The sequence below is a fragment of the Leuresthes tenuis genome, unplaced genomic scaffold, assembly GCF_036924035.1.
Source record: "Leuresthes tenuis unplaced genomic scaffold, fLeuTen1.0.hap1 SCAF_24, whole genome shotgun sequence".
Taxonomy (NCBI): domain Eukaryota; kingdom Metazoa; phylum Chordata; class Actinopteri; order Atheriniformes; family Atherinopsidae; genus Leuresthes; species Leuresthes tenuis.
Genome location: NW_027325378.1, coordinates 18,719,663 through 18,746,816, shown reverse-complemented (window position 1 = coordinate 18,746,816; position 27,154 = coordinate 18,719,663). Strand labels below are relative to the sequence as shown.

Genomic DNA, 27,154 nt, shown 5'->3' with positions numbered 1-27,154 from the left:
AAAGAGATCAGCTACCGAGATTTACTAAGATTTACTGAGATTCTCTTACTCGTGTTCTGATTCAGACTACTAATCCTGCATTTTTCTTTACAGTTTGTGCTCAAATTAAATGCAAATTTTAAAACTATTATGGTGTAAAGTTTTTCTAATTTTTAGAGTAGAAGTTAAACTTTTTCCACTCTCCACAGACTTTCCTTCCATCATCCCTGTGCTAGTTTTTCCTTAACTGCACACACACACACACACATACACACCACCCAGCTTCCTCACCCCCCCATCCTTTCTCCCCCCTGCCCTCCTTCCTTCTCCTCATCAGTGGAGGTGTCAGGACTCTAACGCCGCACTGCCATCTGGGCCGAGGCTGATAAAAGCTCATGTGCTGGTCCGGCGATGCCTGCAGGTCTGCCAGAAGCCAGCGAAGCCTGAATTTCAGGCGATGGGAGAGATTTGTAGCAGCCAAGGAAGGAATGGCAAGCCGTTAACGTGCTGATCCACCACCCCTCCACCCTCCTCTGCACCACCCCTGTCTATCTGTCTGTCAGTCACATTGCCCTGCACTGGCCTGAATCCTCCCAGAGTGAAGTGTCTTTTTGTCACGCGAGAGCCAACGGGAGACAGGATGGCTTTTAGAACTGATTTCTCTCATAGGTTTTTTTTTTTTATGTCTCACATTGGGAATACCACTTAGGTGACCTCTTTTTAAGGGATGATATCCTAAACAGAGAGCCCCCCCCTCCATGTTTTAGGGCTTTTGGTTGCTTAACATGATGTATATGACCTCTCCTCCTTTCAGATATTAAATGTGCACGTTTTGCCTCTCAGCTTTAAAAACCACCATCCACTTAAACCAGCCAGAGAACTGAGGCTATATAAATAACCTGGAACAGTTTATCAGTATTAGCCCTTTTTCCTGCTCTTTTCAAGTTTTCTTCCTTTATGCTGACTGTTTTATTCTTAATTATGATAAAATGCTTCTCACCGATAAAAAGGTGACAAAGGACATGCTGTATGTATTAAACATACCATTAAGCTCTGGATTGAGGAATCAATGTACTCAATAATAGGTACGACAGGTGTAATAAGACAAATGTTTGTCTGTATTTGCTCAACAGATTTGGACCTGAGGTACGCCCAGGTGGTGGCATTATCTACGGGCACCAAATGCATCAACGGGGAGTATCTGAGCGACCAAGGGCAGGTGGTCAATGACTGTCACGCTGAAGTCACAGCTCGTAGAGCTCTGCTACGCTTCCTCTACTCTCAACTCGAACTATTCTTGAGGTAATAGATCTAAGTTCTGCAGTATCTTTAAAACACATCATTATTTATAAGTACTGCATTTGGACTGTCTGTGGCTTTGAATTATATGTGGTATTTGCATTCCTAATCCCCTGAAATGGGCATTGGAAGACCTGTATTTGACCAAACAGTGAAGGTAGTAATTGATTGGTCTTGATTGACCCTTTCCTTGTCTCTGATTTCATGTTTTGACTCAGTGAAATCTTTTAGTTTGTTTTAACAAAAGAAAAGGAAGGGAAAGAAAAGAAAAGAAAAGAAAAGAAAAGAAAAGAGACCTTAACTTCTCAGTTCACAGAGGCCTCTCATGGAGCTAGATAGGATCTGTCCGAATGAAAGGAATGAGCTGCTCATGTCTATAAGTCGAAAGTGAAGCCCTTTTCACACAGCCCGTGCCCGTGCGTTATTGCAGCATCCTCATTAAGCCGCCTCTGTTTGTCTATGGTAATTTAAACGGAGATGGCTTAGCATCACATCAGTCTGTTTACATACAGCAAGGTGTCATCGCAGATAGCAGCTGACTGACAGCAGCATAGTTGGTAATAATGCCATGCCAGCTTTCCCTTACACATGTGGTTCTATGAAGATCACTGTTACTGGCTCAGAAATGAAAAAGCACCAATGTTGACCCTATGACTGACAACATATGATGCCACACTCTTATTTAAAGACTGTAATCAATTAAAACCATTTCAGGTTTTCCTACGTATTTTACCATGAATTGTTTTGCCATGCCATTCTATCTGCAAAGCTGTAATGACTGGCAAAAAGACTTTTTGATCTGAGTACATTTGTAAATGAGTTTTGTTTTTTTTTGCTTTAAGAAATGTGCAAAAGTTACATAAAAACATGTTATGACTTTGTTATTATGTGTTTTCAGGGGTTAACAGTTGGGAAAACATGCATATGTGATCCAATTAAAACGAAGGGTTTGAAGACTTTCTGAAGTGGCTTTAAGGAAAAAACTTGCAGTACTGTACGGGCTTTCGTTTCCAAAGTACCTCCTACAATTTGAACGTCAGATTATGCATTATGCTTAGCTTGATAACATTATATCTTGTTACAGTAGTTGTGACCTCTTGCTACAGTGCCAAAGAATACTTTCTTCTCTATAATAAGCTCCATGGAAACAGCACTGCTTTGCACCCATGAGACTTTTCAATAATCAACAAGCCATATGTCCGCTGTTCTTTCTAGAAAAGGAAGCATAGTATCACACACTCAACTGGTTCAAATCAAGCTTTCGATGCCCTATTTGTTTTTATTCCTTTTTTATGTGCGTCTTTGAAACCTTTAGTACGCAATGATGTGCACAAACTTACTAAGCCTGGCCAGTATCAAGCGATTGTCTTGACGAATTTGGACTTTTACCTGCCTCCAGTGCATAAGAATATATTATGTTTATTCGCTCCCCAGGGAACTCTATAGCTAGGCTGATTTATCAGATTAGTGGCTAGAAGTCTAGATTGTTGAATGTCATATTTGCATAAACAGCACTGACTTTTTGTCTTTAGACAATGCTAGATGGCAGGTACAGAGACTTTGCAGCCGAGTAAAATGGCTAATGGGGAAGATAACTCATAATGAAATGACCAAAGAAAATGCCAGAACTGCCATATTTACACACAGTGAAAGGACATCGAAGGCACGGGAGAGGTTATATAAAGAGAAAAGTCGTGCTTTGCATCATGATGCAAAGTTTGAATATACAATTCTGTGAGTACGAATCTGTGTGTGTGAGTGATAGCGACAGCGTCATTCCAGCACACAAGACCAAAGTTGGATTACCTGTCATCTACTATACCACGTTATAAGATTAGTGGCATTGTAAATCACTTATCATGGTTGAATTTGTTAAATAGACATGTTTTATACATTCATAGAACATGCACAGATAGAAAGCAGTTGCTATGCAATGCTGAAGAGTGACTTGCTGTTCAGTTTATCATCATATGGTAATTGAGCTTCAATATTTGGATTGTTTGCTTCTTTAAACTTACAATTCTTCAATTTCAGTGACCCTTTGACAAGGTTAGTAGTGTACATATGAAGTGTTTCAAAGCATCAGTAAGAGAAATGCTAATTTAAAACAATTTTCTGAACCGTTATTGTGCATGTAGTGTGCATCTTTAATCATTCAAGTGAATAAAACACTGTGAACGTATTTCCAACATAAAGTCACTTTAAACCACAATGTTTGGTCACAGTGGAAGTTTCACAGACAGATAAAGTAATAAATTAAACATTGAAAAGCAAGATGTAATGCTGTCATTTAAATTTCCTATTCAACGCTTTTCCCCTACAAATACAAAATTACGTAAGCTGCAGTATTACTAATTAGCTGTAATATCATCCAGTATTTTGCCCCAATCTCCTCATGGATTTGACTTCTGTTGGCTTTAAAATGAAATAATGGGAATACATTTTAGAGTGACTCCTTCTATATTGTCCTGCTGATGGAATCAGATGCTCATGAACCCTGGAGCACCAAGTTAATCAGAAGAATTCAGTAGAGCTTAACAAAATCACATATAATAATTCCTAAACTTATTTTCTAACCTTATCCAAATACATAGCTGTTAGACTTATTATGAGTCAAAAGTATGTTTATGTGGGCGAGTCCCTCTATTTACTGAGTTATTAGGAAAATTCTGAGTAATGTCCAGGAGTCTGTCTAACAGACGCAGAATGGCTTGTGGTCACTTCATCACTTGTAAAGAATAGTGGAAATCTATGTCCTGTGCTGTGATGAATGATGCGGCCTCTCTCATCAGTCTTCCTCTTTCTTGTTGCCTTTTCTCCTTTTCACGGCCAAAGTAAAAGGCTAGAGGACTGGGAGGAGTCGATATTCGTCCGCCACAAAGAGTGCAGCTACAGGTTGAGAGACAACATCCATTTCCACATGTACATCAGCACCTCGCCATGTGGAGACGGAAGGCTCAATTCGCCGTACGAAATTACCACAGACCGTAAGACTCTGGGCTTTCTTTCTTTCTTTCTATACTCACACATAACAATGCACATAGGATCTTGTATAGTCTAGTCATGCTAATCACTTTTATTGATTTGATTAATGTATTACATCAGTCAGTCTATCATGGTCATTTTTATGGAGTCTAAAAGCCACTGCTTCACCGACTGCTTTTATTTCCTACCAGGAGCTGTCATCCTTTTCGTGTCATGTTATTTGGCCTCTTTCAGCCACACTGTGCTGACTTGATGACATTTTCCTGCTTACAGACCAAAAAATAAATTGTTTATTCGTTTAGATGGTTTGCCCTGCATTTTCCTTGTGACCTACGAGTTTCGAAACGTTATCTGGACGATATATAAATGTATAAATATATATATATATATCTTCCTCACAGGGCTATTGTCTCTGTAAGTATATTGCACGGGCCAATACATGCGGATAGAGGACACAGTGAGAGGACAATGCTGTTGTGGGAAAAGCCATTGCAATTTTTAGGCATTGCACCTAATAAATGTTCTGCAGCATGTCTGCTGAGATTAGAAAATGTCTTACCTTTGCCTGACTGTTCTTAAACATTTCTGAGCTGGAAGTCGGGGCTTAATTTTTAGCTGCTGTCAGATCAGCCAAAATAACCAGGAAGTTAGACAAGGAAGAGAGGGAAGAGAAGTTTAAGCCACAAGAAATGACAAGTTATTCAAACAAAAACAGTGATTATTTTTCTACCTTTAATTCACTGTGCTTTGACATATGTGGATTTTGTTACAGAAGTGACACTTTCACAAAGTTACACATTAACATTTTAGAGTGCTCTGTTATCCTAAATGACTTTTGGTGGAAATCCCCACAGGCATGGAGAGAACAAGAAAATTCCATACTCAGGACCCCAAACAGTGGTGACGGCTGCATTACTGTGCCTTCTTTTTCTGTTATGTCTGTATAACTAAGATATTTAGCACCTGTAGAGGTTATTCTGCCACGCACACCTTCATGAAAACAAAAGATTGGCTCAATTAGAATTGTTCTCTCACTAAGAAGATGAGGGTTGTTCTGACAGTTTGTGGAATCCTTCCCAAGACAAAAGCTCCAGGAAGATTTATTCTTTTCTTCCTTATGAACCCACCCACCCAAAAACACTCCAGCCAAAAGATGCTTGCTGTACTAAAATCAGCCAGTGGACAATACATAAGTTTAACTCCCTGCAGGAAATAAACTTGATATATCGTGATATTTAATGAACATTTGAAGATTTTTTGTCTTGTTTCGTATCTTACAAATTACCTGCAATTAGTTTGACAAACTATGACCAGTTGCTGAGGACTTCCCAAGCAGTGGAATAAGGACAAATACTTCTGGATAATGAGTGAAATAATAGTTTAGCTTATATCTTTGTGTTTCTATGTAGGTCTGAATAACTGACAGTGTCGCACATGTGCATCGTGTTTTCAGTACACAGCAGTAGACACCTCATGAGGAAGCACCGAAGCCACCTGCGGACCAAAATCGAGTCGGGGGAAGGGACAGTGCCAGTGCGATGCCGAGGGCCCGTCCAGACTTGGGATGGTGTGCTACAGGGGGAACAGCTCATCACCATGTCCTGCACTGACAAGATCACCAGGTCAGTCCAGTAACATGGTCCATCTGGGCTTAAAACCCTTTTTGGGGGGTTTAAGAAGGCATTTTTATTATTTTATTATTTCTGGTCTAAACAAAATCTCTCACCTTATATAGTCAGCCCAGCATAACTCGTTTATTTTGTTTCAGACACTTACTATAAATCTGATCTGTTCTCCTGGCTTATAAAGTCCTGCTAATGCAACTTTGTTTTCCATTTTCCATTATGACTTTGTTTCTTTGTCCTTTTAATGCTACTCTGGGAAACCACACGTCATTACCGTTATCTTATGTATAAAGGTGAAAATCTGATTTCCTGGAAGAGCTTTGCTGCTGGTTGACATTCCTTAAAATTCCTTGCTAAATAATAATAAAAAAATCAAATAAAACACACACCACCAACCAAGAAATCTCTGTTCATTTAAGAAAAGAAAGGCAAATTGATTGATGGAAAGGTAAACTTTATGAGGAGATTAACTATCTCAGGAAGAGGAGAGATTTGTTTGAATAAAGTATTTTGAAATGTGCTTTTTAAGCCAGGCAGAGTCTGATATTTACCTAATGCATCTGAGGGTGGGGGTATGTTACCATGAGCCATGCCTTATGTGAAATCTTTTGTATTGACTATTGGTTTCCGATATGTGACTGGATTCGGTAATCCAATTCTAATTAATTAATTCTTAATCACAGCTTTGTTGTAATCTCTAGATCAGAGGGGTGACTCTGCACTAGCTAACATTATATATAACATAATATGAGATTAGTCATGTAACCTTTTACCCAATGTGGTCTATGGAGTTACATGCCTGCGTGAAACAACAAGACAAGGAGGTGACTCAAGGACGGTTTTTATTCAAGCCACAAGTGTCACTTATCTCCTTTTAATTCATTTTCCTTGTTTCTGGTGTGGCTGTGTTAGTTTGAGACAGACTCCGTGACTCAATTATATTTGAAGATGGGTTTAACCTACTGCTAACTTGTCATTTCCTCAGTGGGAAAATAACAGAATGGCACCTGTGTTTGTGCCTTAAACTGTTAACAAATTGGCCACATGTTGGCAGCACGGTGAAAGACAAATGGTAAAGTTAAAACAGGAAGGCTTTGCTCCTCCGCCTCCGTTTTCACACCATCTTCATGTGTTAGGAGTGGAGGCACAAGTTCGTACAAACTGAAGCTTGTTTACATCTTCACAGCTACATGCAAATAACCAAAATGACATCCACCTACTTCTTACTGTGTTTAATATTTAATTTACTTTTCTTTACTATATTCCAAATCTGAAGTGGTAAGTATATAGTAAATATAGTATTATTTAAGCTGTTCACACTCTGTGAGAAAGGAAGCTATTTGTGCCCAGTCCACTTTCAGACTTATTACGCTGCAGCAGTCTTATTCAGAGTCTATCTGTGAGGCTGCACTGTGAAAGGTTAACATAAACATGCTAAATTGCTTGTAACAGCAAAGCTCACAGGCTCATATTTTCCACATTATCATAGTTTCGTGTGTTAGTATGCTGTTATTTGCTAATTGACACGAATCAAAACGGCAAAGGCAGATTTGACTGTTATCAATTTTGAAGGCATTTGTCAGACAACTTTGACCTGGAAATAGCGTCTCTCAAAATAGAAAATGTCCTTACAAAGTCCGGTCCAGTCTCTCCAAGAGAAAATTTTCTATCCGGATCAAAGTGTGAACTGTTCGACTAGCTGAACGATGTATATTAAACAACCTCACAGCTGTACTGCAGGGTTGGCTTTAAACACTCAGCAATTCTGACACCTCAAACCTTGACGTTGCATTTTCTGACTTATCTGAAATCATTTTATAATGTGGTTTCAGATTTTCTGCCAACACTTGTCCTCTACAGGAGCTGAAACCATGAATTTAGCTTAGTAAGCACTGCGCTGTGCCAACTGAGCCATACCGGACCACAGCTGAGCTGCTGTTGTGTCTGTGTGTGAAAGGACTGGCACAAACACAGAGAAACAGAGAGAGCTAGAAAAGAGGGTGCGAGCGAGAGGTGAACCCTTCTCCTGTGTAGCCGCTGTTAATTTGACCAATTTGATTCAGTTGGCCAGGGCTGGAGATGGTGTGATTAAATCTACCCAGGTCACCAACAGGGGTGAAAGCAATTACTTTACAAAAAAATAGAGTGACGGGGGAGGGAGAGGGGACATCCTGCTTTTCTTCCCTCCCACTGTCCTTTCCCCTCCATCCAGCCAGACTAAGACGTCGGATGCGCTTCTCTTTGCTCCATGGCTTCCTGTGTCTTTTTTTTTTTTCTTCTTCCTTTTTTATCGCTGTAAGTGATCGGTAGCCGTCGTTTTAAGTGAGTGGGTCACCGAGGGCCAGTTTATCAAGGTCAGGAGAGGTAGGTGGAACTGAGAGGAGCTTAGAGCCACAGACATAACACACACACACGGACACACATTCACACACACTGCTGCAATCTTGAAGTGATCCCCTGGATACCTCTTTTTGTCCTCTGTCACACTTATTTTGCAACCTCTCATTACTTTTTTATTTCCTCACTTCCATCACTTCCTGCACTTTATTATATTTAGTTCAGCTCTGCCCAGAGGGGATATTAGGGTCTTTGCTCTTATCATAAACATCCTTGATAACAGTTATCGCTGCTTTATCCCATGATCATCATTTTGTTTTCTTAAGCCGTGCCCAGTGAAGCTCCTCTGCTAATATTTGATTTGAAGTCGACAGCTGGATTTAATTGAGGGGCCTAAATGGCCTTCATATAACGATGATGTTCTCAATTCCATTGCAGTTTTATGCAGATGAACACATTACTTTAATGGTCGGCATTTACTGGAGGAGGGAGGAAGCTAAAGATGCAGAGTGAGAAAGAAGAGGTCTCTCCCCTCTCCTCTCTTCAGATACACACTCCCAAGCCAGATGGCTGTCTTTTCTTGCATGAGATTAGAATATGCTTCAGATTCACGGTATTGCTTTTGGAGTAAATTAATATTTCAGTCTTGGTGGAGCGCTGATGTTGTGTTTTTTGCTTTTTGAACAGAGCTCCTCCTTTTCTGTTTCAGAGGCACGGGCAGGTCTTGCTGACAGATTGCAGGTAAAGCAGAAGCAGGCGGCTGCTGCTCTGTGAGGCCATTTAGTGACTCCCAGAAAGCCGCTGATGTTAATTGACTGCTTGGGAAGCAAAAGGAGCTGTAATGAGTGATTATTAAGCTGGTGAGGGTAGGGGAAGAAAGAAAAAAAAAGGAAAAACACAAATAGACGGTGTAATTGTATCCATGATAAAGAGCCGCTGATGAATAAAAAGAACAGTGATGTAAAAATTAGTAGCACGATGTTGAGCTTCTGATCGTGGCTAATATAAGTCCACTACTCCGAGGCACTGAGTACTCAGCTCAGGTACACAGCAGACTTCCTCTCATTCAATGATGGCCAGAAATGATGATTTTCATGGTAATTGTCATTTTCTATCCTAAAATTAGCATCTGCTTGTTAAGTAGAGGCTGTTGAGGAGTTTCTACAGTAGGTGGCACGTGACCAGCTGACCACAGTGTCAAGAATCAGAGCAGCCGGCAGGATTAGTCCCACAGTGATTTTGTGTCACTCGTGGATCTCCCGAATCAAACCCGGAGGTGGTTGCCCCTCAAAATGAGCAATTGACGAAGACTCTCCCGCAGCCTGGTGGAGTGCATTAACCTCCGTGGCACTGATGAATGCACACGTGGTAATGTGTTGTTCCATGTAATGAATGCTGATGTATTGACCTTTGTCTGTGTTGATGTTGGCGATGATGGTTTGTGTCTCTGGGGTATGAGGATGTGTGTTAGTGTGTGTGCTGCCTGTCCACAGGCTGTTATTCATCACGTCCACCATCAAGATAATGATCAAATTGTCTCTACCTGTCATCAAAGCTCTCACATCTATCTGTCTCTCTGTATCCAACCCCCAATTCTATCTCTCCTCCCACCTATGCTTCATCCCCGTTTCTCTCTTTCTTCCATCGACACCACTTATTGTCTCTTCTCTTCTTCACCCACTCCCTCTGTCCATCTTGTCTCCCTCTCAGATGGAACATCTTGGGCCTGCAGGGGGCGTTGCTGAGCCACTTTGTGGAGCCAGTGTACCTTCACAGTGTAACCATCGGCAGCCTGCATCACACGGGCCATCTGGGCAGAGTGCTCAACCACCGTCAGGAGCGCCTGGGCCCTCTGCCTGCTACATACAGACGCAACCAGCCCTTTCTGAGCGGTACGGCTGCAACACGGTCACTCAGACCTCACTGTGATCAAACTACACTTACAAGTCATTTGTGAAGTCTTAGTAAAAAAAAAAAGTTAAAGAGGAATAAGATACTATTGATAAAGCGGTATACAAAAGCTGTCAACCAAACTGAGGTGCTGTAAATGTGGATCATGGCATCCTTACTGACAGGCTTAGGGACCATGTTGGTATCTCAGGCAGGGCCCTTGACTGGTTTGCCTCGTACCTCTCTGGCAGAACCTTCTCAGTAGCTGTTGGCCCGTTTATCTCTTCGTCCACTCCCCTATCATGTGGAGTGCCCCAGGGCTCGGTTTTAGGTCCTATTTTGTTTGTTTTGTACATGTTGCCTCTTGGTGAAATCATAAGTCAGTTCCAGGGCATCTCTTATCACATGTACGCTGATGACATTCAGCTACAGTTTTCTTTTAACCCCGACAGAATCGATGGTCTGAATGTGCTGCATGATTGTTGTCCAACAATTTCCTTCAGTTAAATACCAGAAAACTGAGGTTCTCATTATTGGACCAGACAGTTGTATTTCTGCTGTGAAAGACTACGTTGGGTCTATATTCACCAATGTATGTTCCTCCCTGAGAAATTTGGGCATTATCTTTGACCAGCATATGAGCTTTGACAAACACATTCATTCTTTGTCTCGCATTTGTTTCTTCCAACTCAGAAACATTGCCAAACTGAGAACCATGGTGTCGCAGGCCGAGCTAGAATTGATAATTCATGCGTTTGTGTCATCTCGGCTGGACTACTGCAACTCCATATTCACATTTCTCAGCAAGGCAGCTATTAACCGTTTGCAGTTACTGCAGAGCGCTGCGGCCAGGCTGCAGACTAAATCTAGGCGGAGTTGCCATATAACGCCTGTCCTGCACTGGCTTCCAGTTAATTTTAGGATTAATTTTAAAGTCTTGATTTTAACTTTTAGAGCGCTTCGTGGTCAGGCACCAGATAACGTGTCTGAACTTCTTCGCCCTCATGTCCCTAGCAGGTGTCTCAGGTCTGCCAACCTGGGTCTTCTGGTTGTGCCTCGAACCAGGTGCATAACCAGAGGAGACAAAGCCTTCCAGTCTGTCGCACCCAGGCTTTGGAATAGTCTTCCTCAGGACCTGAGAGATTTAGCTACTGTGGACATTTTTAAAAAACATCTTAAAACATACCTGTTCAGGCTGGCTTTTAAGGAGTCGTAGTGTTATTTTGACTGTTTCTGTCTGTTGGTTTTGTCTTTGTATTTTTATTTTATTTATGTGTGTACCTGTTTCATGATTTTAACTATAGGTGGCTATAGTTAAAGTGCTTCACCTTGACGGTGCTATGCGTGGTTGGTACACAGCTAAGGGCAGTGGAAGAGGACTTATGGTACCTCATTCATCCTGTGCTCTGCTCATTTCAGTGAACAATTGACTTTGAGGCTATGCTTTATTAGTTGTGTGAAGACATTACCTACTTTCAGTAAATGCTCCAATATATCTTGCAGTGTATGGCACTGTAATATATACTTTGCAGACTTGTTCATGGTTTGATTTCACGCATTCACAACGTTCAAAATGTAAAAACCCAAACTGTATTTAAGACAGCTGTAACATTTTATATATTCTGTTTTCTTGTCCCTTCCCGAGTGTGTTGCATGTGCAAGTATGCAGTCTTCTTCCTGTTTCAGGTCTTGCAATATTACCCTGCTTTGCCGCTTCACATTTTGGTGGCTTCTGAAAGTGTCTTTCAGTCCCCTGTCAGCCTCTGCATGGCAACAACTTCACATTCATGGCTGTGCATGTGCAGGGCTAAGACATGAATGTGTTCTTACAACTGTAAGGTATTAATAGGTAATAACGTCCTGCAAAACTCTTCATCTCGTTTTTGTATCTCCCAGCTTAAATAATCTGACTTCTAAAAGGCATTCTATAAGTTTTTGGAAGTTTGTAATTCTTTACGTTAGCCTGTAAAAGCTCCAGCAGTGAAGCCCAGGTTTCACTGATCCTATATGTGACAGACTAAGTAAAGTTTTCAGTATTCAAGGACAAAATTGTCTGTAAATTATCTCTCTATCAGTTTGTTCTGTGGTAGTCTGAGTTGGGTTCATTGTGTGTGGTGGTGTGAGCTCTCTGGCTTTTTACGACATCCTCTGTTATATGCTCATAATGTGCTTCAAGTGCAATTGAGCACTACTGATCCCAAAAGAAGCAGACCCTGTGGAAGAGAGGAGAGTCGAGTGAGTGGGTCACTACACGCTTTAAAACAGATGTGAAAAAAAGGTGGAAATTTGTGGTGGAAAATAAGCTGTGTTGTATTGTCTCCTTTAAATTTTCTTCTTGTGGTGTTTGAAAGCCCTCACTTTAGGGTGAAAGATCATTTTTGGCAGAAAAGAAGAGTATGCCTTAAAAAAAAGCTGGTTACCCCACCGCTTAGTCAGTCTTACCCTTTGTCTGATTTGTCCAGATTTAGCTGTTTTAGACCAATTCAGTTTTTTTGTCTTTTTTTTTTTTTTTTTTTTTACTTTTCAAAAAACAACCAGCAAAAAAAAATTTGTGACTTTAAAGATAAACTTTAGCTACTTCATACAGCAGAGACACTGCTTTCTGTTCTCACCATGCCTTCAAATTGCGTGTATACAGTATTCTACCCATTTCAAGAGATTTCTTTTAAGAAATACGTGAGCTTCAGGCCAAATGCATAACAACAGATCACAGGCAACACTCAACTCACACATTTCGCAAACGTACTGCTACTCTACACATACATTGTGCCATCCAGACAACTCAGAGGTTGTTTGGCAAGTCAGCTTCCAGGGCTCCGCTGAGACCCAGAGGCTTCCGTTTGTGGGGAAGATGAATGCTGGCAGACAACCTGAATGACATCCAACTTGTAGAAACAGCATCAGCCATCACATCAGATTGAGGCTAGTCAGAGAGGCAGAGTGACAGAGAAGCACAGAGATGTGGGGCACGTTTCGTTGCTGGGGATCATTGATGAGAACAAAGACAGCGACAGTCACATACAGGGAAACACATCATATTATGTCAGGGTGCACTATGGATGAAAAAAAATAGAAGACTGATGCTTTTAGCACATTTCATTCGTGACCATCAGGTTTTGGTTGCATCAAATTTCGGCCTTTTAATTCAATAGAATTATCTGACTGGAAATGAGTTTTGCTTGCAGATATGACAGGAGAAATATAGTCATAAGCCATTTGTTAATCTTTCATACTTATATCTTGAATTTCCTTCGGGATCTATCTATCTATCTATCTATCTATCTATCTATCTATCTATCTATCTATCTATCTGGGATGCAACGATATGGAAACTTTGATATCTCGATTGTAGTGACCAAATTATCACGGTTAACGATATTATCGCGATGCTCTCAATTGCTGTACAAATGTCCAAAAAACACATACAGTGAAATAATTTCACGAAATCTAGTGATTTTCTTATCATACTAAAACATTAGAAGCCAAAATCTTATCAAAAGGAAACTTTCACATTAAAAGGGCAAGCAACTGGCACAGAAAGAGAGTTTATTATATAACTCAATATATCTCACATTTTTAACTTGGTATTATAAATATCACCATATGTTCTTCCTAACGTTAATGAACATGTTTACATTATTTTACGCCGCCGCCTTACATTGTGTCGGCTCTGCTCAGTGAAGCACACAAAGCCAACAGTAGACTGGGTGCCATTGATTCCGTTTCATTTGGAGACACTTAGCAACACAGCTGCTAACACGGCTAGTAGTTGCTCAGCTAGTAGCTCCTAAGTGTCTCAAAAATGGAAAACATTGTTGCATTTTAGGAGGATAGATACTGCTCGAAACTTTGGTATACATCATTGACAAGTTATCAACAAGTTACACAATCTTCCTAAAGCCGATGTCATGTGACCGGAGCTGAGCAGTAAGAATTTCCGCTCCCCGTATGCATATGTGTATCAGGTTTGTTGCGTGACATAACAAACGATTTTTGTAGTGTGGGCTGACAGTTTTGTTAATTGTTGAAGGCACAGGTGAAATCTGGGTGAATTTGTGCATGCCCTAGACTCGTGGTGTGAGCGGTATCGGAGTGGAACTGGAGCGGCACGAAGCAATCGCTCCGGCCATTTGATAAAAACTCGTTCCACGCTCCGACCATATTTTTGCACGCTCCCCGCTCCGTTCACATGCTCTGATTTCAACTGACGTTCGCTTACCTTGCATTGGCTGTAAAGCTGTGCAAGGTAAGCTCATGGAGATGGGTCAGTAGATTCATAGTGTTACTGCCTTTCACAGCAACTTTTTTTCTTGCATGTTCTGCAGACAGGATAATTGTCCTCCACCAGTTGTCCCTCTGCATTCTTAAAAAGCCCAAAATATGCCCAGCTTTCTGCCATGCTTTTATTGTCGATGCCTACGTTACAAGCTAGGTATTCACGCGAGACTTGGATGAGGCTGTTATTACATATCCTGATAATCCACCGACCTAATGAGATTAATTCAAACATAAACGGTAATCTTTATCGTGTAAAATTTCACCGCGATGTACTGTAATACCGGTAGCCGTTACATCCTTACTATGTATTTAATACATATTCCATTCCATGTGTGTGTGCCCCAAACTGTCAGATCTTTGCACCTGCATTGCTTTGAGTAGCAACAGTCCATTGAAGGGTACAAGGGTGAAAGAAGGGAGGGAGATGGACAGACAGTGGAGATGGCCCTACACCAAATCAATGTAATCACAGCTCTTATCAGACAGCCATTCAATCTGAAGGGAGCCCTGGACAGGGAGAAAGGGACGGGCAGAGGGAAAAGGGGGTGGGGTGGCAATGCAGGAGGGGGATAAAGAAAGACAGGACTCCACTTGCATTCAGATGTCGCTTACACGCGTACGTCTCCCCCACCTTCCTCTCATATCCTCCAACGCCCTTTCATTGACTCTTGATGGGCTCCCTGGCTTTTGTGAGTCCAGGGTTTTTTTAAAGGACCGTCCCCTGAGGAGCTTCCCGCGGAGCGCAGGGTCCGCTCTTATCACACACAGCCAAAGCAGCACCACCTGAACCCCGAGGGCCAAACACATTGATGGACTGACTTGTCCTTCACTCTCGTCCTGCTGTTCGGCAAACAGAGACCGTGACTGTCTCGCTTTTGGATAAAAGGAATCGCAAAAGCAGCAGTTGAAGTAAACAGCAACAATGGCGGTTCACCGCTTTTTGAGTATTGCAGTTAGCTGAGTCCTTTTTTTAATTGTGCCTTTGGTGTTGGTTACTTGGTTACATAAAGATAAGGGTTAACATTAGAGGAGACTTGATTTGAACTTTAGAGTAAATATGAACATTGTTTAAAGTCGGTTACTCATTAAAGGAATATTTCATGATTTAGTTTTTCACTTAAACAACTATCCTGTTGAGATCTTGTTTTAGATTTCAGTGATGGTCTGCAGCTGTACGCCGGACCTTTAATATCAGCTTCAGTCATTAGCAAATATGCAGCTGACTTTTTTTTTTTAATTGGTGGAGACAATACTCAAATGTTACATCATGAGATGAGAAAGATACTTAAGATTGATACCTGAAAAAGTTTAGAAATCAAAGCAACATGATTAAGTAGCAAGCCTGTTTATTGGAGATATTTGCTACAAGCAATCATCAAGTTGTTAAAAGGATTTAGTTCTCCTGGGATTGAACAAAATCTAACCAAGTTAGTCAGGGATTTGAAATAAAAAACTTCACAATCCTGATATGGACATAGACCCTGATGAGATGAGAACCTGTTGCTTCCCAGCTCCTCCTCTGCTTTGCCATCCCTAAAACTGCATTGCTACAGCAATGTCAAATAGATGCAATATGTTCACTTGAACACACAGCAGCTTTGTGTGAGAAGCCACATGTATATTCAGCAATGAATTCTATAACCAAATGCTCTAATTCAGCCTCTTTCATGTCTGCCAAGCTCTTCCCAGAGGAGGCATTGATCAAGTCTTCAATGAAGGAAAAATCAAATTGGCTATTACAGAAACACAGGAGTCAAGCCCATTGAAGGAATGAAATGAGCCATGAATGGAGCGAGAGGGAAGGAAAAAAGGCAGGATGGATAGGAAGGTCTTTTGTTCAAAGAGGTGCATCTGCACAAGAGAGGAGAGATGGGTAATAAGAGACTTGGAGGATTGTTACTGTGGCAGGTGATTCATTGTAGCTTCACGGAGCAACGGGAAATAAGAGGTGGGACTGGTGAATGGAAGAATGAAGATGGGAAAATGAACGTGGAAATGATCTGCAGGCATCTATTGTGGCATTGTAGATGAGGTTTTGTATTATAACAAGCTGTCGACCAGATGATGAGATCAAAGGCATTTGCTGTTCACCAGTCGCAGAGACTGACTGCTTAAAAAGGCACCCATAACATTGCGTGGTACAACAAATAACTCGAACTGAAATCAAAACCAGCTACTTCTTTGTAAAGACAGTTCATAGATGGGGACAACGTGAAACACCGGATGGTGCCAAACTTTGCATGTTGATGCTACAAGAAACTGGAGGGAGGGGGGATTATCTCTCTTTCTCTCGTAAACTATAGCCCTGTGTATCCCATACTAAAGGAAATAAAGGAGACACTGAAAATGAAGATTGATCATTTAAAAATCCCATTTTTGTCCCATAATACTAGATATTATCATTTATATTAAATTATATATCTTAGTACTAGTCATTCTCTATACAGTTACAGTGTAACACTTATACATTTAATGAACCAGTCCCATAGATTTTGCAACCAAAAGTAACACCAGTGAGGAAATTTAATATTACTTTAATAAAGATTATTCTCTTCACTCAGTTAGCTTAAATTAGCATAGCATCCACAGTCACGTTAACAGGAGGACTATTAGTTGATGTATCAAATTCAGGAGAATGAAATATTGTACATTTGATCCTCTGTCACTTGCTTCTGACATTTGTTGCATGAAGACACTCCCAAGCAGGATGAAAGTTCAAAAGGTTTAGTTTTTTAACTTGCTGCAGAGATGCAGCAATATGGCAGCAGAGCTGCTGTTTACCAAGCTTGGGGGGGGTTTCCACTTAATGCATTCGAAACTAAGACAGGATCTCACCTGAAGTCTTTTCTTTTTTAACTTAGCCTTTAAAGAATTCCTGTTACAGAGAAAACTGTGGTGTCATAATTCCCGTCTCCATGGTGAACAGTGCTAACTCTGCCAGTACAATTGTTCAATAGTTCTTGACAAAAACTTTTTTTTGGTCGTAACATGATGCAGTTGTTTAGCGTAACATCACTTCATGCCCAGTTGAAAAAAATCCAGAAGACCCCTTTTTCCCCCATCTTTATTCATTTGAAATTGGTTAATATGATACCGATTCTTATTCTGATTCTTAGTTGTTTTTTGACATTTCAAAAGTTTGCTTCCAATTTTTTTTTCCTTTTGTTAACTGCAGATATAAGCTACTATTTATTGTTTCAGTCAAAATTCAATTAACATTTATGCCTCTCTACGGTGCCTGGAAACCTCTAGCAGGCATGTTTGCTTTGTGCTTTAACATCCTGCTTCAGGCTGCACAATCAGCTGTGAATCAAAACTTCTGTTTTACTTACCTGGAATACATTAGGAAAAGGTGGTTGCTATGAACCAGTGCCAGCCTCTCAAGGACATTTTTGCCCTGAGCCCTCATTTGTTTCTCACTACACTGTCAGCTCTGTTTCCGCCACAGGCCCAACACCTCTGCCAACACCTGTGCTCTCTATGCAGACAGCTAATTCTCTACCTGAAACCCAATGTGACCGCCACTTTCCCTCTGCCTCTGTCCCTCTTTCTCTTTCCTCCACTGATCGCTTTGTGTGCTTTGCTGGCGAGGTTAATTATTTCAGAGAGAAAGGCAGAGAGGGCGGAACAGAGTGGCATCCCAGTAAAGAGAGAGGCTGATCTTTGTGAATGGAGATAATATTTACAGCATATATAGCTCAAGCATTGTTAACTGCAGGGATGCAAGAGCAGACAAGCACTCATACAAAAGCAGGAACACATTGCCTTTTTTCATTGATAGCTCTCCCTTTTCAACCTTTTCTTTCTCTCCGGGGGTGTATCAAAGCTTCACATAAACAGCCATGCAGTTTCAGGCTCAGGTTGACTTGGGTTTTTGCAGCGCTGCAAAACTTTACATCTGCCATTAGCCTCGGGGAGAAAGTGAGCCAAGGGTGAACGAAGGTGAAACCAAATAACAAAGTGGAGGATTGAGAGGAAAAGCGCACAGTTGCAAAATTTCACCCACAAGTGTTTCACATTTTCTTGAATGAAATGTGCAAAGATTGCTTGGATCACCTATGGGGCAACATAGTGAATGTTATGGAAGGTCTACCCTCCATAAAGCCGTTTTTCTTCCCCGTAGGGCTGAGCAGCGCCGAGTATCAGCAGCCGGGAAAGGCCACGTGCGTCAGCGTCAACTGGACACTGGGCGACCAGCAGCTGGAGCTGGTCAACACCGCAACGGGACGGAGACGGGACACGGGGACACCCTCGCGACTCTGCAAGCATGCTCTGTTCACCCGCTGGAACAGACTCTACCGCAAGGTGAGGACGCACTTCCCTGTGGGTGGGATGGGGGTGAGCTTTCCATAAGAAGCATCCAAACATTGGTCTTCCACACTAGAACTAAAGTAATACTTTGGAGAGAACTCTGAAAAAGGATGGACCCAGTTATCAATTAGAGAATTTACAGTAAAACAGTGACTTATCTCTCTCCACTTTTGTTTGGTGGAAAAAGAGTGGTGTGAAAACGTGCAGCAGCTCTGGTCTCTTTAAGGAATTCCAGCGTGCAGAAAACCAGGCAACAGGCAGACCCGAATGAAGCGCTCTTTGTCAGTGTTATTAATTACGCTGTTCTTTTACCGCTATGACATGAGGAAATATCTGTTCAGCACAAAGCCCTGCTAATTTAAAAGTTAATTTGAAAAGACCTCCAATGTTAAATTCTATTTGCTGTAAAATATGATGTCATTTTTAATTAATATGAGCCTGAGCTATAATCACATCTCATGTGAATAATTGTTTGTTTCCATACCTAGAGTCGCAGTGTGCTCTGTGTAGGGGAAACGTGGAATTTCCTCTTTGCTGTAGATAAATTTGTCGGCTTGGCAACATCTGCTGTCTGTGCGGCTTATCAGAAACTGGCAGCTCGGATCTTCACCCGCTGCATTTTCATTTCCATTCTGAAACTTTATGTAACAGACACTGCCTGCTTCGCCAAATGGCGGCCGTTAAAGCATAATGACTGTGGAACCATAATTATTTGGAGAAGTACTCGAGGAGGCCCCCACCCTAAGTGCTCCCTGCGCGCCGTATATAAGGCCCACGCAAGAGCAGTCGCGCTAATCGCCAAAAGAAACTTCTGCTCTCTTCGCCTCTCTCCCCCCACTCGTCTCTCCGCTGATCTTCATTGTCTCCCCTCGCGACAGTAGGAATGCACAAAAAGCACAGAGAATGTGCAATTGCTTGTGAAATTTAAATGGGGAGATTACACAGCTGTTGAAGCCCCCCCTCCTCTCCTGACTCCACCCAAACCCACCCAAATGCATTTGTGCCGGCTCATTCGTTTTGTTTTGCTCTCTCTTCTTCTTCTCCTGCCCCGACTTTATTCCTTCTGCTTTGTTTGCCCTCCCTATTTTAGCGTCCATCAAATGCACATCTGACGCTGGCTTGCTTTCTCTTTGTCCTTCTTCACTTCCTCTCTCCAGCTTGGGATCCGCGTGTCCAGCTCCGTGGACCGCCAGCTCATATACAGCGAGGCCAAGATGGCGGCACGTCCTTACCAGACAGCGAAGCAGCAGTGGCTCAGATCTCTGCAGGAATCGGGCCTCGGTACCTGGGTCAGAAAACCACCCGAGCAGGAGCAGTTCCTGCTGTCTGTCTGAGCAACAGAGAGTGTGCGTTCGTGTGTGAGCAAGAAATAGAGTGTGTGTTTGTGTAAGCTTTATTTTTTTAGGGTAAGATAACATGTTTTACAGCTTCATACAGAAGTCTAGTCTCTAAGCCCGAGGCTGTCAGCCCCACGTGTGTTTGTGTTTTATTCTCGTTTATGTCACCCAACTTGCCGGTACAGAAGAAGACTGGTGAAAGGTCAGCTGCAGGGGCTGGAAAGAAAAGGTGACATAGAAAGATGGACTTTTCTCTCTGACTTTCTGTAAACACATAAGCACAAAGGTTTTAGCAAACAAAGGCCTAAATACACCCCCCATCCCCCCCGCCCAACCCCTTCTTTAGCTGTCAAGAAAGGGTGGGGTAACCTTGAGGAGAATGAAAGGCAGCCACTATCTTGTCATCAGCTATTTCCGGGCCCCAAGGCTCACGCTGAGGAGCAGAGCCACAGGGGAGAGAGTGAGACAGACAGACAGAGGAAAAGGGGAAGAGGAAAAAAAGGGTCCACGTCCAATTACCGGCCCTGTCAGGGTGACGGGTGATGGAGACAGAGGAAGGGAGTGAGAAAAGAGAAGGACAGGCGGCAGCTTCAGAGCAGCCCGCCTCTCACCTTCTCCTTTTCATTTCTATCTTTGTCCTCCTTCTCTTAACTCAACCTTTAACTCTGTACGTCTCTCCTTTGCCCTCTTTTCCATCTACCTCTACCTCCTCATCCTTGCCCCCCCCCCCCCCCTCCCCTCCGGCGCCTCTCAAACACTGCATAGTTAAACATGACACAACGACAGGTTAATACACCCCGTCAAGAACGCGAGGTGCATAAACGCAGCCATTACCACTCGCCTGAGTACAAGCAGAGGCGACGGGGGAGGAAGAGGAGAAGGGGAGGGCTTTGTTTTCTTCTTTTTGTGTTTTTTTTTACAACAGTATTTGTCCAGCTTCATGTCATCAGTGACTTTGATCTGTCAGTCCTCGCTGACCTGATCACCCTGTGCTGTCGTTTTGTGGCCGAGGCGGTACGCCAACACACGCCGCCGCGCAGTCAGAGCCGTGGCCTGGCTTCATTTTCAGCTTACTTAGAACGCACACAGTTAACATTCTCCACCATGTAAATTTGTTCCTCAGAACATTTTCATCTTTGCATATTCCATCTGTACATCACAGTGTGTGTGTGTGTGATGTCTTTATGCAGCTAAGTGTTTCTACTCATTATGATCATGACTGTGTTGTTCTGTCACCGCTGTACTCTCTTTAAACAATTCAGTCGAGGGACCCAGTCCGCCAGCAGCAGCAGGGCCCCCGTCAGCTGTAAAATCCAAGTAGTGAGAGTGACATCTAGTGGTTTCTGTTTGTTTTTTTGTTTTTTTTTTATAGTGTCCTGCTCCTGCTGAGTCCCTGTCCTGCCAGCATTAGTTGACCAGTGAGGATTCAGTCCAAGTCTGTTGTCTGACGATCAGACTTAAGGAATAACCTTTTTCTGGAGATCAGTGCGTTGGGAAGATGATTTGACAAATTTATTAATAAAACAATCGGTGCGACTAATGTGCCTCCTCTCTATTAAATCGACATAATGAACCAAAATTAAAAAAAAAACAAAAAACATTCTGCCTCATCTGGGCTGTGTGGGTGTGATCAGATTATTTCAGCAGAATAGTCCAAAAATATCCATTTCAAATTTTAGTAACTTTCAGTTTTTATTCAAATGACAAATTTGAGGGACGTTGGGAAGGAGAGATGATACGGAGGTAGGACACATCAAATGGAAACCAGCCGCACTGGCGGTGTCTGCAGTGATGAAACCACAATGGTTTCAATGATGTCTTCAAAAAAGGTTTTGTTTTTTTGCTTTTTTAAATCAGGCTGTATAAAAATGAACCACCCAAATACTGCTTCATTACCAAGATTGTCCATTTATTACAATAAAGAATGGGAATGTGCTGTTGTCACATTGTCCTCCTTTTTATTTACTTGAAAACGCATTAACACAACTGGATAGAAATAACTTCACACTGCTTAAATGATGCTACCGCTAGGGATTGTGAAATGGCCTTTTCTACTTTACTCCTCTAAAGGATGGTCCAGTGTTTCCTTTGTTAAAGGACACCAAAAAGAAAGCACTGAAGCTCCTTTCCTTAGCGTTAAGAGAATTTCATCAGCTGATATCATACTTCTATACTTCTGGGTCATTTCACTCTGTTAAGAATCTTGTCGCCATCAGATAACAGTCGAGCACGGGTCAACAGTTTACAAGCACTTTAGATCTGCTGTCTGTAGCATGTTGGATGCTGCTGTAAACCCATTTAGGCCTGAAGAGATATCCTGTGAATGGACAAAGTTCACTGATAATTCGTGAACCAACGAGAATCTCAGCGTTTGGAATACAGTGAGGCTGGAAGTCTAAAAATTGCCCTTTAAAATTCTATGTAAGTCACAGTAATATTTGTATTACTGAAACAAGCCAGGTCTATACAGGAAAATGTTGAATTAATATGCAAAGTAGTGTTTCCTCTGTTTGGCAGCACCAGTGCTGGAGTTCCATCTCAGTCTGCTGTAGAGCTGAACTTTCAAGTATCTGCAGCCCTCAGACTGCTGAAGCAGATGTAAGTTTACGCTCGGATCGGCATGACTCACATCAACTAGCGACAAACCTTCCTGAGCTAAAAATACTGTTCGATCATACCCTGTATAAGTCGCGTTTCTCAGCTCTGATTGGTTCATTTTGCAACCTCTCACTTCTCCTATGTAGTGCCTCTCATATAAAACCAGTGTGAAAAGCAAAGATTGTGAAACATTTTCCTCTCACATCATTCCACTTGGAAAACATGAATAATGAACCTTTCATAAAAACAATTCTGATGAGCCCTTGTTTAACTCATGCTAACAGCACATTAGCACCTTTATTTCGCACCATAAGAAACTTACTAGTCCTCCTATGCTGGCATTAGTACAGGTTTCCTTTTGGTGAGTAAAACTGGATTTCTAGTCAAAGGGTCAATGGAGCATCAAGGTAACTTTTAATGTCATTTTGCAGTGTTTCTTCAGACTGAACAATGTGTTCATACAGTGTTTTCATTAAGAGAGATGATCACTGTGAGCATTAAGTTTGCGGCGTAATTGTTTGAAAAGTAGACTTCTACTGCAAAGGTCGCAAAGTTGATGCAGGGCCATACAAGATTATGACTGGATGTTGAGTGTAACTGATACATATTTCCAGATCCTTGTCAGATTATTGAAACAAGCTGACATATAGTCAATCTGAAGCTTTTTGGGCCCCTAAAGGCCTGGCTGGTGTTGTTCAGTCAGCACTGGCAGGTGGATGGCATCATTAAAAATAATAATAATAATTAAAAAAATAGAGTTTTATTGTCTGAGCCGCCATACATTCAGACTTGACACGGTTTTTGGGCACAATTAACAACATTCGTAATTGTTTCACACCATAATGGATGTGTTAGGCATCACAGATTTACACACATTTATTTTGAGATAATAAATATAAGGCATGTCTGAATGGCAATACTGTATCAAAAAGTGTACATATGTAAAAAGAAAAAAAAAATGTATAAAAGACGTTGATGAAGATGTGAAAGGGATGAAAATGTCCACTCATGTTGTAAATGGAAGTATATGAAGAACTGCTGCTATGGTCTGTAAATTGCACTTGAGTAACAAATAAAAAGTGAATGTTTGTACTGTATATGTGAATAAAACCTGAAAAATCTTGTAATTTTATTTTGCCTTAACAGTCTTTTTTTTTAGAATTAAAAATTTAAACGGTTTGGTTGCGATAACATTTCAATATTTCCTCGATACTGGGCCCTTTTCACTTTGTCATGATCACCTCTCTGTGTGGTAATGTGCTGGCCCTCGAGAGCAGCCACACAATTATTAAAGAGGCCTCACCTCTGCTGCGTCTCCCAGGGGAAATCCATGGCGAAATGGTTATCTCTGTTAGGCTCGTGGCAGGTGTCATACAGAGCAGCCACCAAATTAGCCTGAAGGAAGAATGAGGTGAGGAGGGAAAAGCAGGGTGAAGGGGTTGGGGTTGGGGAGGGGTTGAGGTATGCATCCTCTGTAGCATGAGCCCTTCCCCCTACAGCAATGGAGTTAGCTGTATGCTCTACAATCAACACCATAATTGACAATTTGATCCAGCGGCTGGTCACAGCCAGGCAGTCCTAATCTAATGGACAAGGACAGAGAAAAGCTTCACCGTATATTCTGTCTGCTCCTTTTATGCTGTTTCACAGTGAAAACCAAGAGCTATCACACGCCCAGTAAGACACTGTGCTAACACCTGCTGTGAGGTTATACCAGTATCTTCTGACACGGGAACATGTTAGGCTTTTGGAAAGGTATATCACCGCTTTGATGAAGATTATAAAATCCGGTCTACAAACCTTGCTTCAGAAAAAGTTTGAAGAAAGAGACCTTTTCTAGACTGTAATAAAAACTTGCATCTGAAATTTGTTAATTTTATTGAACCTTCATTTATCCAGAAAGAAGTCTGAAGAGATTGTTTTGACCGTCTTCACTGACCATCTTCATTGAATTTTGAAGAAAGGTTGGGGAGACAAAGACAGACAGAAGATACAAGTAACAGCGGTCTGGAAGATTCTACCGTCAGCAGATTAACAAGTGGCAGGTGAGGGCGCCAGGATCGAGTATAAAAGGAGCAGCCACCAAAAGTTTTGTCTTTAGTCTCAAACATTGGGCTGTCGCTCACCACTTTTCCCAAAATAGAAAATTATTAAGAAGTTCCAAAAAAAAACAAAAAACAAACAAATGCATGATTGAAAAGAACTTCGGCCTTTAAGCATCTACAGTACTTAATATTGTGAAATTATTCAGATTTCATAAAGCTAAGGATAGAAACCAATGTGGGTTTACCTTTAAGCCCTCAGGTGGCATTGCATTAGAAATTCATGCTACCATGATTCATAAAGCCACATTGGTTCAGGAGTTTACTTGCAAAATCATTTTCACCCAACACATTTCACTGCGGCTGCATTCAGACATAACCTAAAACTGTATTCAACCAGGAAGAAGCTATACATCAGCTCTTCATAGAAGTGCTGCCAACTTCTCTGAGCACAAACTCATCTCAGATGGACAGAAAGACAACGGAAACATGTTCTGTTGTCAGATAAGTCCATTTTTCAGCTCCTTTCGATGCCTGGTTCTACATGCCAAAGATGAGAAAGACCCTCCAGCCCGTAATCAGCGAAAGGTGTAAAATCCAGCATTTCTGATAGCATGGATTACTAGAATATGTATATGGCATAAAGTGGAGTTTCGACAGACTTGTGTTGCATTCAAGGGGATGTTTTTTCCCTGAAGGTAAACGGTTACTTCAGCAGGACAACGTCAAACTTAATTCTGCATGGTTTACAACAGTGTGGCTCCATAGACGCAGGGCATGTGTGCTTGACCTGCCTGTAGTGCAGGTCAGTCTTCAATTGAAAATATATGGCACATCATGAAGAGGAGAATTAGACAGCAACCATCACAGAATGTTGAGCTGCTACAAGCTTGAATTCCGCAAGCAAGAACATGGGTTCCTGTTGTAAATCAAATTTTTAAATGTAATTTCCTCTCCCGAATCGCTAAAATGATAATTAAATGGAAAAGTGATGTGACACAATGCTTACCATACCCAAATCCTTAACTGGAGTATGTTGCCGAAATCAAAATTGGGTCAGTTGACTTTTTTCAGTTAAAGATTGAAATAGCTTAACAAATTACATTTCCGTTTTTAATGCATTGCAGAAAATTTCACGACCTTTCTGAAAATGAGGTTTGTATATAGTGACTGTGGAGAACTTGAATCTATAAATGCATTTAGCGGGCTTGTTTTGCATCAACTATCTGCCCCAAAACAGAAATGATCTGTAAATAGATCTGCATTTAAGTACAATTAGGTGTGTAAGAAGTAGTTCAGTTATAATTCATGCTTCTTTTACTTCTATCCAGTTGCATTTAATAAATATTTATATCTCAATGTCTTTTATGTTCCCACAAAATTTAATTTGATATCAAAAGGTTTATCAGCTACCCAGCACTATCTTTCACCCACATTTCAGTATCCAACCCAACAATGACACAAAAGCTAAGCTAATGCATAAGCTAATAACACTGCAGTAGCTGTTTATTGGAAAATTTAACACACTATCATGGCACCACCCACTAGTTTGTGGACTACTATTTGAAGCCACAAATGTAGCATTTTGCTGCTATTGTCTTGGTTTTTTTGGAGGCAGAAGTGGCCATGTTTGGACAAGAGGGACGAGCACCAAGACTAATGCTAGCGCTGATCAAGTTAGCGAGATACATCTGTTTTTCAAGTTAACTGGGATAATAACTGGGAATGCTGACTGTCTCCCTTTCTTGTCAAAGCAATTTTCAAAAACAGGGGTATGACAAGAGAAGGATGGCAGCGCGCTCATTCTACTCAATTTTTAAATATCTACGAAAAAGCATTACAATTCATTGTAAACCATTAGTAAATGTATTTATTTTTCAGAAGAATGGACATTGTTCAGCTATCCAACTACCCAAAGAACAAGCCAATGTTACAGTGAACCAAAACTGTGGAAAATGTATTGCCAGTTTTAAAAGAAAAGGATGACAAACAGGAACAAATCCCAACAGCAAGAAGGTCGGTGAACTCTAACTGTGTCTGTCTGCTTTGGCAGCTTTACTCCTTCCTCTAGAAAAAATGCTGCCTGCTTCAAATAATTATTGTCTGAAAGCAGTGAACCTAAAAATAAAAGGGCAGCGACAAATTTGATGAGTTATCTGCAGGTTTATCAAAAATCAAATAGACACAGGACATGTCACAATAGGAAAAGCATGGGTGTGAAGATTCTGTTTTCCTGTTTGGCATCAGGATCCTGACATTGTGTGACTGTGTGATTAACACTTTGTTAAATTGTTAAATTGCCCTTTTCCCCGCTGTCTCCCGTACGAACACCTGCAGAGAGCTTGTCACAATATTGCATACGAGCTGGAATTGAGGATTAAAACCTAACAGCTTCATTTCAATCCACTTTAAAGAAGAGGGTGACACCAATGTTGTAGTAAAATAGGTCTTATGTGTGTGGTTGCTGCATACA

At 41.4% G+C, this 27,154-nt stretch overlaps 1 protein-coding gene across 1 annotated transcript in view; it reads left to right on the top strand.

Annotated features, from left to right (window-relative positions):
• adarb2 (adenosine deaminase RNA specific B2 (inactive)) overlaps window positions 1-23,733 on the top strand; it is a 63,872-nt gene extending 40,139 nt beyond the window's left edge. Inside the window, exons 4-9 of the mRNA XM_072378297.1 lie at window positions 1,113-1,281; window positions 4,114-4,265; window positions 5,717-5,885; window positions 9,936-10,117; window positions 18,517-18,698; window positions 19,862-23,733. Coding sequence (XP_072234398.1) covers window positions 1,113-1,281; window positions 4,114-4,265; window positions 5,717-5,885; window positions 9,936-10,117; window positions 18,517-18,698; window positions 19,862-20,038 — 1,031 coding nt within the window. The 3' untranslated portion in view covers window positions 20,039-23,733. The remainder of the gene's footprint in view (window positions 1-1,112; window positions 1,282-4,113; window positions 4,266-5,716; window positions 5,886-9,935; window positions 10,118-18,516; window positions 18,699-19,861) is intronic.
• The last annotated feature ends 3,421 nt before the right edge of the window (window positions 23,734-27,154 follow it).